The sequence below is a fragment of the Triticum aestivum genome, chromosome 7B (assembly GCF_018294505.1).
Source record: "Triticum aestivum cultivar Chinese Spring chromosome 7B, IWGSC CS RefSeq v2.1, whole genome shotgun sequence".
NCBI lineage: Eukaryota > Viridiplantae > Streptophyta > Magnoliopsida > Poales > Poaceae > Triticum > Triticum aestivum.
This window is the reverse complement of record NC_057813.1, coordinates 122,761,878-122,774,429: the sequence shown is the minus strand read 5'-3', so window position 1 is coordinate 122,774,429 and position 12,552 is coordinate 122,761,878. Positions and strand designations below refer to the sequence as shown.

At 43.6% G+C, this 12,552-nt stretch overlaps 1 protein-coding gene across 1 annotated transcript; it reads left to right on the top strand.

The window, feature by feature from the left end:
• Positions 1-6,279: 6,279 nt before the first annotated feature.
• Positions 6,280-11,909, top strand: LOC123156552 (pyrophosphate--fructose 6-phosphate 1-phosphotransferase subunit beta). Its single transcript, XM_044574702.1, has 16 exons — positions 6,280-6,582; positions 6,706-6,861; positions 7,164-7,285; positions 7,532-7,585; positions 7,720-7,826; positions 8,316-8,421; positions 8,975-9,038; positions 9,529-9,617; positions 9,843-9,974; positions 10,053-10,223; positions 10,330-10,445; positions 10,524-10,635; positions 10,906-10,990; positions 11,214-11,258; positions 11,347-11,415; positions 11,613-11,909. The coding sequence occupies exons 1-16, from the start codon at positions 6,405-6,407 to the stop codon at positions 11,687-11,689; spliced, it is 1,683 nt and encodes a 560-aa protein (XP_044430637.1). The 5' UTR covers positions 6,280-6,404; the 3' UTR covers positions 11,690-11,909.
• Positions 11,910-12,552: the final 643 nt, after the last annotated feature.

Genomic DNA, 12,552 nt, shown 5'->3' with positions numbered 1-12,552 from the left:
GATAATGCATTTTTAGAAAGGCAGCTCCACTGGAAGGACTCAGCACATTGTGTTTCACTATTTCCAAGAATATGTTGTACAAGCCTTTCATTTTCAAGATTGTAAAGACTACTGTTGGTCCGCAACTAAAACAAAATGGTGAAACATACTATGAATGGTTTTGTCCTAGTTCAACCAACTGTGAGATCATTTAGACATAGCAAGAGCATGGATCAAAGCAATGATAAAACTAATAAAAACAGGAATACCTGCAATAATTTTCAGAATGAAAAGTCAAGGAGCACAAATCATCAAGCATGTATGCACTATGGAAATACAACCATTTATTGTACCTTTGTCGTGCAAACCAGCTACCTTAACCTTGTTTACAACCTGAGGAAAAAATAGGCAATTGTTTCCATGAGTGCACGTGAAAGATGGGAGCTCTGAAGAATGTTCCATCTTAAAACCAATAACTTAAAGCAATATTCAGTATGTAGTAACAGTATACAAATAGTTTTTCAAATGATGCTGGATTAATCAACAAGCAAGGGAATATGTCATCTCTCTTAATTTATAGAACAACCTGAACAGTAAGCTATAATATCCTCATGTCATGACTAACGCACGCACTGAGCTATCATAAATTTAGGAGCTCCTTGTGAAATTTCTTCATTGTTTTTGCATGTGTCTGGCTTTGTGTTAATTTAATCAAGGGAATATTTGACTTGGTTCATCAGCCAACATCAGGGGAAGCACATCAAATCATACATGTGATGCATTAGAGTTTGCTCATAGGTGCATCATGCATAAACTAAAAAACTGCTAAGCATGGATAATAAATGGTAAAACACTTGATTCCAACGAGAGAGGAAGAAGGCTTGAGAGGGTGGCAGAAGTATAAGGTGTGGTGTAGTTACCTGTCCAAAAGCCATATGAGATTATGAAATGGTGAGCAAGAAAATCCACAACAGAAAGCTCAAGAATCTGCCAAAATCAATCGACCAGATGTACCATGAACATCACCTGTACAAAGAAATGGTATGAGAGGATATGAGGATCTTTTCTACGAGAGGAGAACAATGTAATTATTTGATGCAATTGATGATCTTTTCTGCGAGAGGAGAACAATATAATTGTCTGATGCAATTAAGATGAAACCATACCCTAGCTAGCATGAAGCTGAAAGATGTTCCTGCCGGAGTGTAGAGGGTGGGCAAACAGTGGAAGGGGAAAAAGAATTATATAGTACCACAGGGCATAGGAAAGAATTGCTACATTATCAGCCATGAATGCCATGATTGCGTGGTTCAAGAGAGAAAGAAGCAGTTTCTAGCATCCAACCGTGTGTTGGAGCCCATCGGCTAGAGCCGGATCCCGCTCCTCCGGTCGCAGGGATCGACCGGATGGGCTCAATCCATCCCTCACCCCGTCTTCAATTGATGGAACCAGGATCGACCGCACCGACTGCTCCTCTGCTTCGTTGGGATCGACCGGCAGTCCCGTTTCCCTAAGCTTCGATCGGGATTGGGCGGGTGGATGGATCGACCCTCAGCTTCGATCGGGATCGGGATTGGGCGACTGGATGCGGTCTCGATGGGGACTGGATTAGGGTTCAGGAGCGGATGGACCTGACGCGGTGGCTGGTAGGATTCACTCCTTCGAATGGGCTGCTGACCCGCGGAGGCCCAATGCATTAGAGGCGTCCGTTTTGGCCCGTGGAGCAGCAACCCACAGGGCAGCTGGGCCAGATTAGCCACACTGTGAAACAGAACGTTTTTCACATTAAATCTGACGGCCAGGAACTCCCAGATGATAAAAACGGACGGTCGAAAACCCAAATCGATGTGAGGGCACAGATTAGGTGCGTTATACTGTCCTTAATAAGTTTCGAATCGTAGTTAGAGCATCAATCCTAGCCGTTGGTTTTCTAAATCTAACGGCTGAGACTTTAAGGATTCACGTTGAACAACACCTGCATCTGCTGGGTTTTGGAACCATCGCCTCTACCTCCAGCTTTCTCTGTCGTGTGGCATATGTCAGCATGTCGGGCTGAAATCCAAGTACGAGAAATGTATGGCACGAGAGGAGAAACAAAAAGTAAACAATTTGTGGTCTTCATCACTTACATCTTTCAAAAAAATCTTTGGACATTTCTGGGTGTCACTAGGCGCTAGGAGTTGTATCATACCAATATTTGTTTGTGCGAACCAATTTATGGTTGGATGGCTAGGTGGACAGTGGTATCCTCAAACCACCGGGGTTCAAGTCATGATGCTTGCATTTATCCTGAATTTATTTTAAGGTTTTCGGCTATATGCGTTCAGTGTAAGGAGACATTTCCATCGACTACGAGGCACCTATGATGACTTCGTAAAATCTCAAAATGATATGCCGGTTCAGTTTTTCGAAGGTACTCATAGGGATAGGGTGTGCGTGCATGTGTACAAAAGGGTGATTGTATGCATATATATATGAGCGCTTGTGTCTGTATTATGTTCAAAAAATATATTTCGTTTTGCTCTGTACTCATTGCAAAGTATTATAGTATAACTTATGTTTAAAAAAATCATATAACTTTTTTTCCCTATAACCATAGGGACAATATTGTTAAGACATGCATGGCACGTGTGTATATACATACTATAGTATATGTAGCACCTTACTCTCCCCACGCATGTCAGGTCGGGCCCAACTGCCGCACGTAGAAAACCAGCAGCAGCTGAAGGGCAGCGGCATGGAGCCGAAATACCACGGCCGGCCGAGGTTGCAAGAGACATGCCAACAAGAGAAGAACCCAAAAATGTTTGACAAATGCATACAACCCCTTAAAGCTTTAATATTTATAACCAAGTACTCCCGCTAATGCTCTAAGTGCATCTCCAATGCCGACCCTCAAACCTGCCGCAACTGTCCGGGCCGCGCTGTCCGAACCGCCGAAGCCATCCAACGCGGGTCTGTATCGATCCGTCGCGCGGTCCAGACAAGTTTTCTCCCGCAAACAGGAGACAAACGTGGGGAGGTTTGCAGGAGTCCGGACCGCTGTCACGCCCGTTTCTGACCGCCCTCACCCATCCAAACCCCTCCTCCCTCGCCCGCGCGTGCTCCGCCCGACACTTACTGCCATATTCATGTCGCTGTAGAGTGCGTCGCTCAACATTGAAGACAGCTTAGGGCGGACGCGACCTCTCACTGCCTCCGCCATTAAAGCGGCGCGCCGGCCGAGGCTGTCCCACGCTACACGCCCGGCTGAACACGCCTCCTCGCCGCATTCAAACCCCCCATTAACCCCACGTGGAAGCCGAGAAACCTATTCCAGTCACACGTCCGTTCACAAACGGGCCCATGTTAAACGCAACACGGGCAGGCTCCTCTCGTCCGCTCTCTATATAAACCAGGCCAGACATCGGGTAAGAATTGCACCACTCCGCTGCTCCCAATCTCCTCCTTCCACCATTTTTTTTCAATCTTTCGATGTCATCTGACGAACTGGAAGAGCAGTTCCCCAACATAAAAGCCGGTTGGGTGATCCGCCGAGCCGGTCGGATACGAGCGAGGAAGCTCGCTGCTCCACCTCCCTTTCCTAGCCCGACGGAGCTACTTGACACCCCAAGTCGGCGCGTGGTTCAGCGGCAACTGGCTCAACAACTCATCATTCCAGGCCAGCTCGAGGAGGAGTGGCGAGTTGCTCCACGCCAGCACGGCTGGAAGCACAGCGGCACGGGCATCAACGTTTCTGTCTATGTCGCGTTGTCATGTGTCTGCGACCGCGCCTCCCGTGGCATGCAGGTGGAGACAAAAGCTAGGTGCACGGAGGTCGACGAGTCGGTGGCCAGTGCTTTCGCGTCCGCCACCATCATTGAGGAGAAGTAGAACATGAGAGGCCGTTGCCGCTTGGGTCCCATGAAGGCCACTGCCGAGGCACCGCCGATGTACACAACCGGTGTCTTGCCCTCTCGTCGGCCACCGTCGTCCCCTTATCCAAGAACCAAGTTTGGTCCATGCAGCGTAGGGGGCCTTCCCATCCGGCTGAAGCATCAGGCGGCGGTTCCACTACGATGAGTGGTGGGAAGCGAGCAGACCTTTGCGATGAAGCATATACCTCCGGGGCTCACCGCTACCGGTCATGGAGACGATGTTGGAGATCCGCCGTGCCAACTGTAGACTAGCCAGGTTTCATTTTTAGTTGAAAATGTGTCCAAATGTAACCGTTTTCATCCGGATTGTATGAAATCCGTCATGTTTATATGAAATCTGGCCTCGTTTGCACGAATTTCATCTAGTTTGTTGAAAAGGAGGGATGTCGTCCCCCCGCATCCATGTCCGCTAACTGGCCCCCCTGTCTGCGGACAGGCGCGGGAGGAAATTTGCGGGTTGCCCTTGAAGATGCCCTAATGGATATAGTATGAAATATTCACATCTTTTAAGCTGCGTTCAATTGGTTTCTATCCCGTGCTTGTCGTTTGGAAAAAGCAAATGGATGAATATTAAATAAAATCAACTGATTCAAATATGAACTGTGTCGGTTCTCACAAATATGAACTCAACGATCGTTTAAATGAAACACATAGAGAACCAGTAAAAGTTAGGCTGTGTTTGGTTAGACTTTTGCAGCCAACTTCTAGCTTTTCAAAGCTAAAAGCTAACCAAAGTTTTCTTTTGGAAGCTAAAATTGTAGAAGCCACAACTTCATCATAGTGTAAAACTCGCAGTTGGCCCAACCAAACACAACTTTTAGATGCCCCTTGGTGTTGCATGCTTTCTCATAGCTCACAGCTCACAACAACTTTTTCAGAATCTGCAGCTCAACCAAACACAACTTTACTCCCTCTATAACTTAATATAATAAATGTCTTATATTAAGTTACAGAAGGAGTAGTTTCATACTAACAAAAAAGAGTAAACCACAGCTCATGACTTCGTGAAGACAATAACCTTTCTCTACCAAGTCTGAAGTTTCATATACTTTATTCGCTACAAGCACATCTGCGTGTTCCTAGTACGTGTACGTATGACGTCGAACTTCCATTAGCTAACTCAGTTTAGCTATAATCTTTTGGATCGTATTGACTCTTCTATGCATTGTAAGTCTTTTCTACGGTAATAAGTTCTTGTTTCTTTGTTGGGGGTGTGGATCCTTCGAAGTGATCTCATATCTAGAGATGATAAATCCCCTAGTTGTGCCGACATATAGTTTGGACAAGGGTAATGCTAGAGAAACGAGGATTACCTTGTGGGTTTAACGGGCCAACTGATCATGGATCAATAGGAATAAAGATTGGGGGAGGATGGGGCCCATCCCTGCTAAAATTCAGCGGAGGGGAGGGAGAGAAAGATTAGTTGGAAGGAGTATGTGAAATGCCCATAAAGATCAGTCGTTTTAGGATTATTGTTTAGACAACTAGTTCCGTTCCCTTGTTGGATGTTTTGCTCATAGTGCTATCAATGAGGATGTGACAAGATATGGATGTTTCTTTTGCTATGTGGGGGTGCTTCAAATATTGGAGCCGAGCGAGGTACAAAGATCGCGAGGTGGGAACCTCCCTTGGTTGACTAGATAAAAATCAACATAAGCAACTGTTGTTACGTGACTAATGATAGAAGTGCATTGTAACTTCTCAAAGGTGTGTTCGGACAAGTCTCTTTTCATTGAATTAAAATTGGGGAAGTTGGCATCATGCGATGGCGCGAAGATGATAAAATGGCGAAAATGCGAAGACTTGCTCATGAAGTCGCTAGTTTTGTAATACAGAGGTGCGTGTGCATGCACACACACATGGGAGAGTTTCCATTTGTAGTTGGATGTGTGAGAATTCTTCAATGGCATTCCGTTCCGCATGTTGGATTATATAGTAGGCCACTGTACAAATTACCCAGTCTCCCCTATAAAGCTTGATCTATTTGTAAAAAAAATGGTAGGAATTTTTACTATGGTTTACTTTACGTGCAACTCGAAAGTAAAAAAATTCAGTGAGCCTAAAATCATCAGATTTTCTTTTGTTTTAACGTCAACAATTGCACACAAAAGGGTTTCTTTTTATCCTTTTTATTAATTTTTTGTATGTTTTTTTCTTGAGATGATTAATTTCTGTATGTAGGTTTCAATAAAACATGACATGCAAATCCTACATTACCCTACCCATACATCTTCAGAATCCTGGCAAACCAAAAAGGGCCCTTTTGATGGCGAGAGTTCTTCTTGGAAAGCACTCCAATACCGTCTGCTAAATTTAGGTCAGGCGGCCACGAACCCAGGGGCTCACCCGCAAAAGGAGCAGGAGATCGATCGCATCATAAAACCCCGCGGCGACACGCCCCACCCAACTGACCGCTCCCTGCCTCCTTCCCTCCGCCCACAGCATATTCCTCCAAATCTCGCCACCACCCCACCAACGCCACCTCACCGGCGCATCGCATCGCATCGCATGGCGGCTGCGGCGGTGGCCTCCAACGGGGGCGCGGCGCCCGTGCCCGGGCGCCTCGCGTCCGTCTACAGCGAGGTGCAGACGAGCCGCATCGCGCACGCGCTGCCCCTCCCCTCCGTCCTCCGCTCCCACTTCACCCTCGCCGACGGGCCCGCCAGCACCGCCGCGGGGAGCCCCGGTGAGTAATGGACGCCCTCTTCCGTTCCGTGGGACGCGTCGCCTCCCGGATCTCGGTCTGCCGGATCGCGGGCTGGGCGGGTTTGAATTTGGGATTTGACGGCCGTGATTCGATCTGCTGCAGATGAGATCGCCAAGCTGTTCCCCTGCCTGTACGGCCAGCCGTCGGCCGCCGTGGTGCAGTCCGCCGAGCCGGTCGAGACGAAGCCGCTCAAGATCGGCGTCGTGCTCTCCGGTGGCCAGGCGCCAGGCGGGCACAATGTGATCTGCGGCATCTTTGGTAAGTGCGAGTGATCTCCAGCTGTACGTTCGCTTGATGAAATCCGTATGAGCCCAATAGCTGAGACCCAACTGAAATTGAAATTTGCACTTTATGTAATTAAATTAGATTAGAGTGATGTTAGTGCCACTGTGCCAGTCTTGGTGGAAGATCTGAGGACGACTATGATATTTTGTTGTTAACTTTGATATTTTCAGTCAGTTTGGACACTGAACTTGCACAATGGTAGATCTTTTTAGATTGTGCTATGTTTTTCATGAAATTTTCTTGTCGTTGACTTGTCATGGTTTCTGTTGGTTCAGATTACCTGCAGGAGCGTGCCAAAGGCAGCACCATGTATGGATTCAAGGGAGGCCCAGCTGGTGTCATGAAGGGCAAGTACGTTGAGCTGACTACTGATTTCGTGTACCCCTACAGAAACCAGGTATGGCAGCTTAACCTTTACTGAGCACGCTTATAGAAAGAAATTTCAAAGTGTCATGACTTTTATGCAAACCGTCCTACACCTAGCTAAGGTTTAGGTGAAGATCATAAGATAGCTGATACACCTATCATCTGAATTATGATGATGCTAGGTGGAATTTACTGTTGATTATAAGACCCCTTAACGCTGTTTCTGTTATTACTCTGATGATGCATTATAATCAAGTATGTATAACCTTTTCAATAGGGCGGATTTGATATGATCTGCAGTGGAAGGGACAAGATTGAAACACCAGAGCAGGTGTGTATTTTGAGTGCCTTTACGCAAATGTGTGCTGGATCTTTTCATCCCATTTCTGGATTTTGTCCTGCATTGACTAACCAGTACTTCACTAGTTTTATCTTTATTTGTAACTCTGTTTGATATTTTTGCAGTTCCAGCAAGCTGAAGACACAGTCAACAGACTTGATTTGGATGGACTTGTTGTCATCGGTGGTGATGATTCAAACACTAACGCATGCCTCCTTGGTGAATACTTCAGGTTGGCTGCTAAAATGACAACTCACTCTTTTGCTTTTTGGTTGCTGTTAATGTCTGAAGCTTTACACTGTTAAATCCTTTTATTTTCATTCTATAATGGTGTAGCTTCTAATTTAGACTATTGATGTATTCTGTCTTGGAATTATTTTATCACAAGTAAATGCTCAATCCAGATTTCACCCTTTCTGTGCCATATTGATAGTTACTCCCGCCTTCTGTAAATTGTAAGCCATATTCTGAGTGGCCACAAAGATTAAGAAGCTTATAAACCAAGAGACATATAAGAGCAAACGACAATGGTACCTATTATACTTAAATACACTGGAAACATATTAAGTATTTGTTTGTGAGAGTAGTACATATAAATGCAGGAGAGAGAAGCTGTGTGATAAATAAGGGCAAAGATTGCACATCTTGTGATATGAAATGGAACATCTGCTACTTGACATATTAATAAAGATGATTCTAAGTCATGTTTTTTGCATCCCAGGGGAAGGAACTTGAAGACTCGCGTTATTGGTTGCCCAAAGACTATTGATGGAGATCTGAAATGCAAGGAGGTCCCAACAAGCTTTGGATTTGACACTGCTTGCAAGGTATTGGGTTTTTGCCCTTAGGCATCAATTCCCTAGTTGTCTGCTAGCGTAGTCTAGTTTGCAGGGATTTAGCTTGTACGGAAACACTCATATTGCACCGATAGAGCGATAAAGTATGTATGGACTGGATATAAAGCACACTGTGTTGACTATTTGAGAATGGGAAGATATAAATGACTAAATGTCAAGCACATACTATTCTTAACATCTTGGGGGCATGAGTAAAATAGTGAAAGAGCATTGACTAAATCAGAAATCACTCAATCAGTAAACTACTTTCTACGATAACATTTGAACAAATCAGTTGTGTCATCTTCAGTTGAAGGGGGGTTGACCTAGAACTGCGTGGTTTGAAAACCGAAATATCTCGATGCTTCCTGTTTTTGCATCCCATGCTTAGCGTTTGTCGAATGCATGTATTGCGCTTTGTGAACTACTGGGCTATCATAGGTTTGCGTGCTTAGATCATCGCTTAGTCTAATGTGGAATCAGGACATTTCATGCATATGAAGCTTTAGTGTCATGTCATGACATGAGTTTGTGCTCCTTCCAGATATACTCCGAAATGATTGGCAATGTCATGACTGATGCACGGTCAACAGGCAAATACTACCACTGTAAGTTTGTCCACCCATTGTTTCAGCATGCTGAACCATGTACTTTACACTTAACAAAGAGCCCAATAGTCAAAAGGTTTTACCAATACTGTTTGCTACAGCAGAAAACTCCTGTATCAGAGTTCTTTTCAGATCTTCATTAATTGAATTATTAAGTACACGTAGAGAGTATTAAAAATTTGTTGGCAGATTTCTTAGCTAGTTTCTTGGTCTTAGTGTTCACAAAAGGGCCCAGCAAACCTCTGCAACATACTAACCACACCTTATGCAAATTTATTTTTAATATTAAGTGATTACTTTAGGAGAAGGAACTTGTTAAATGTTCTAAATTTTATTGATTTTTTTCTATACATGCATACATATAATGCCAACATTCTCATAGCAGTTGTTCTTCGGCATACTGCAAGTGCAAACATATATAATCCATGGTGCTTTTTTTAATCTTTTTTCTTTATCCACTCACTAACATGTACTCTCTGTGGTCATGCAGTTGTGAGGCTTATGGGTCGTGCTGCTTCTCACATTACACTAGAGTGTGCTCTACAGACACACCCTAATGTTGCACTCATCGGTGAAGAGGTTAGGAACTCATATGAAGTACATCTGAAGTTGAAATAAAACTATCCCATTCCAGCCTTCTTCTAGTCATATGTACACATAATTTATGTTAATTCACAGTCCAGTTTTATCTTTTCACACCAAACATTAACCCTTATATGTTGCACATGTTATATGTTCTAAGATTAAGTGTCCAGAACTACAAGACACATTTTGTTTAATTTTTTAATGTCTTTATTTGTGAAGGTTGCTGAGAAGAAGGAAACACTCAAGAATGTCACAGACTACATTACCGATGTTGTTTGCAAACGTGCAGAACTTGGTTACAACTATGGAGTTGTCCTAATACCCGAAGGCTTGATTGATTTCATCCCAGAGGTTTGACAATCTTTGTGCTTTCTCCAATTTTATATACTGTGACAGACTGTTACTGATACCATTCTTTCTCTTCTCCAGATTCAAAAACTCATTGCAGAATTAAATGAAATTTTGGCACATGATGTTGTTGACGAGGCAGGGGCTTGGAAAAGCAAGCTTGAACCAGCATCTAGGGAGTTGTTTGACTTCTTGCCCAAAACCATTCAGGAGCAGCTTTTGCTTGAAAGAGATCCCCATGGCAATGTTCAGGTAAAAACAGGGAAATTTGTTGAACCACCTTAATTTTGTTTATTTCTCTGATGAAATTGGCCATTTATATCAAAAGTTAGCTGACTGGTGCGAAATTCTGTTGTAGGTTGCAAAAATTGAAACTGAGAAAATGCTTATTGCCATGGTTGAAACTGAATTGGAGAAGAGAAGAGCGGCGGGGAAGTACTCTGCACATTTCAGAGGCCAGTCTCACTTCTTCGGGTAAGTATATATTGTTGCATTTTCACATTTTCCAAATTAACAAACATGCTCTCATGCTTTTGCTTCATAATTTTGCAGATATGAAGGAAGATGCGGCCTCCCTACCAATTTTGATTCCAGCTATTGCTATGCATTAGGCTATGGTGCTGGTGCTCTTCTCCAATTTGGAAAGACAGGACTTATTTCGTCGGTATGCTCACTATATTTTCCTACTTGATAAGTGTTTGGCATTGCTTAACCATCGAAGTCATATTTACTCTGTTTACCTCCTAACTTCTGACCAGTTCTCCATCATGCGAACATTGTCATATGTTCTCTTCCTGTTTCCACGCCATATTCATTATTGGATAGAACATTAAATTTCACAAACAAACATAATATGTTGGGAGGAACTTTTTAAAACTATTTTATATGTACTAAAGTGGATTGAGTGTCCTTGTTTTTTTTCCTGCTGACTCAGGTTGGTAACCTGGCTGCTCCTGTGGAAGAATGGACTGTTGGAGGAACTGCACTGACTGCGTTGATGGATGTTGAGAGAAGGCATGGTAAGTTTCCACAATACCTCGTTTTCAAGGCATTTTTTCTACTTTTGACCTGAAGGTTACCCAAATACGTACTTGTTCTTTGGACCCAATTATGTACCAGCCGATTTCTTTTGACTGTTAGTAAATATGATAATGAAATCCATTTTAATCATATTTTGGACTATTAATAATCATACTTTGGACTATTAGTGCCAAATTCTAACTTTTCATTCTTGGCAACCAGGCAAGAACAAGCCAGTGATCAAGAAGGCTATGGTGGAACTTGATGGTATGAAGACCTTTCAAGTCTGTTACTAACAGCTAAGAGGTTTATGTACTCCTACGAAAACCTGATCTCTTGCAATGCCATTTTTCAGCTGCGCCATTTAAGAAGTTTGCCTCGCTGCGAGATGAATGGGCCAGCAAGAACCGATACATCAGCCCTGGTATGTAGTAGGAAAATTGCCAGCAACGACTGACATCTACTCCCTCCGTCCGGAAATACTTGTTGGAGGAATGGATGTACCTAGACGAATTTTAGTTCTAGATACATCCATTTTTATGCATTTCTCCGACAAGTATTTCAGGACGGAGGGAGTACTAGAGAAATAAACTAACTCGTCATTCTTTCTTGTCATGGCAGGTCCCATCCAGTTCAGCGGCCCTGGAAGCGATGCGTCGAACCACACCTTGATGTTGGAGCTTGGCGCTGAGATATAGAGGCGGCAGTGTAGATTGTATTTCTTTCAAGTTTTCTACTTCTTCCTTGCAGTTTTGAGAGTGGAGAACAAACTCCCATAGCGGAGCGGCAGTCTCCGCATTGTGGAATGTTTAATAAGAGGTTGAGTTGGAGTGGATTCAGTGGATGTCGTAATAACTAATTTTAGCTTTTCTATGACCCGATTGCTCCCCATATATCAAACCCCCACTTACACCTGAAGTTTCTTTTTCCTATAACTGTCTGAACCATAGGCTATTGAAGTTGCTGCTATCATTCGTGATTTGGCTTTTGAGTAATTTTCGTTTTACATGTGCTTGAGCTGAAAGATGACTTGCCTATCTGTAAGCTGAGCATGTCTAAAATACCCGTAAATTCTCAAAATGTGTTTATTTGTTGATGGATTAATTGGTTTTTGGTATGTTTCGTCTAGTTCAAAGCCACTATGCAAAATGCAAAACACCTCACCTAGTTTTCATTGCTTTTTAGTGCATCTCTAACCGATCACCTAAAATTTAAAGGATAAAAATGTCATTTCTAACCCATCTTTTGGATAAAAAAAGTTCCAACACAAATTTGATGCAAATTTACATCTATTAAACGAAATTTGGACTAAGAATACCGTCGGTCTAATTCTTGATCCTCTCCCACTTCGATTCGGTGAGCCCTTCGATGAGATGGCCATGTGCCTCGTTGCCGGCATTGCCCACGTCAAGAGAGGTTAGATGACCTCTTGAATTGCCGACGCTCTGCCTCGACGCGCTCCCGGTAGCGGCTAAAGGTGTTGTGCCCCTTGGATGTGGGATGGGGTTTTATAGTGAATTCAAGGGATACAGTCGCACTTGCTCTCGAAATATCACAAAAG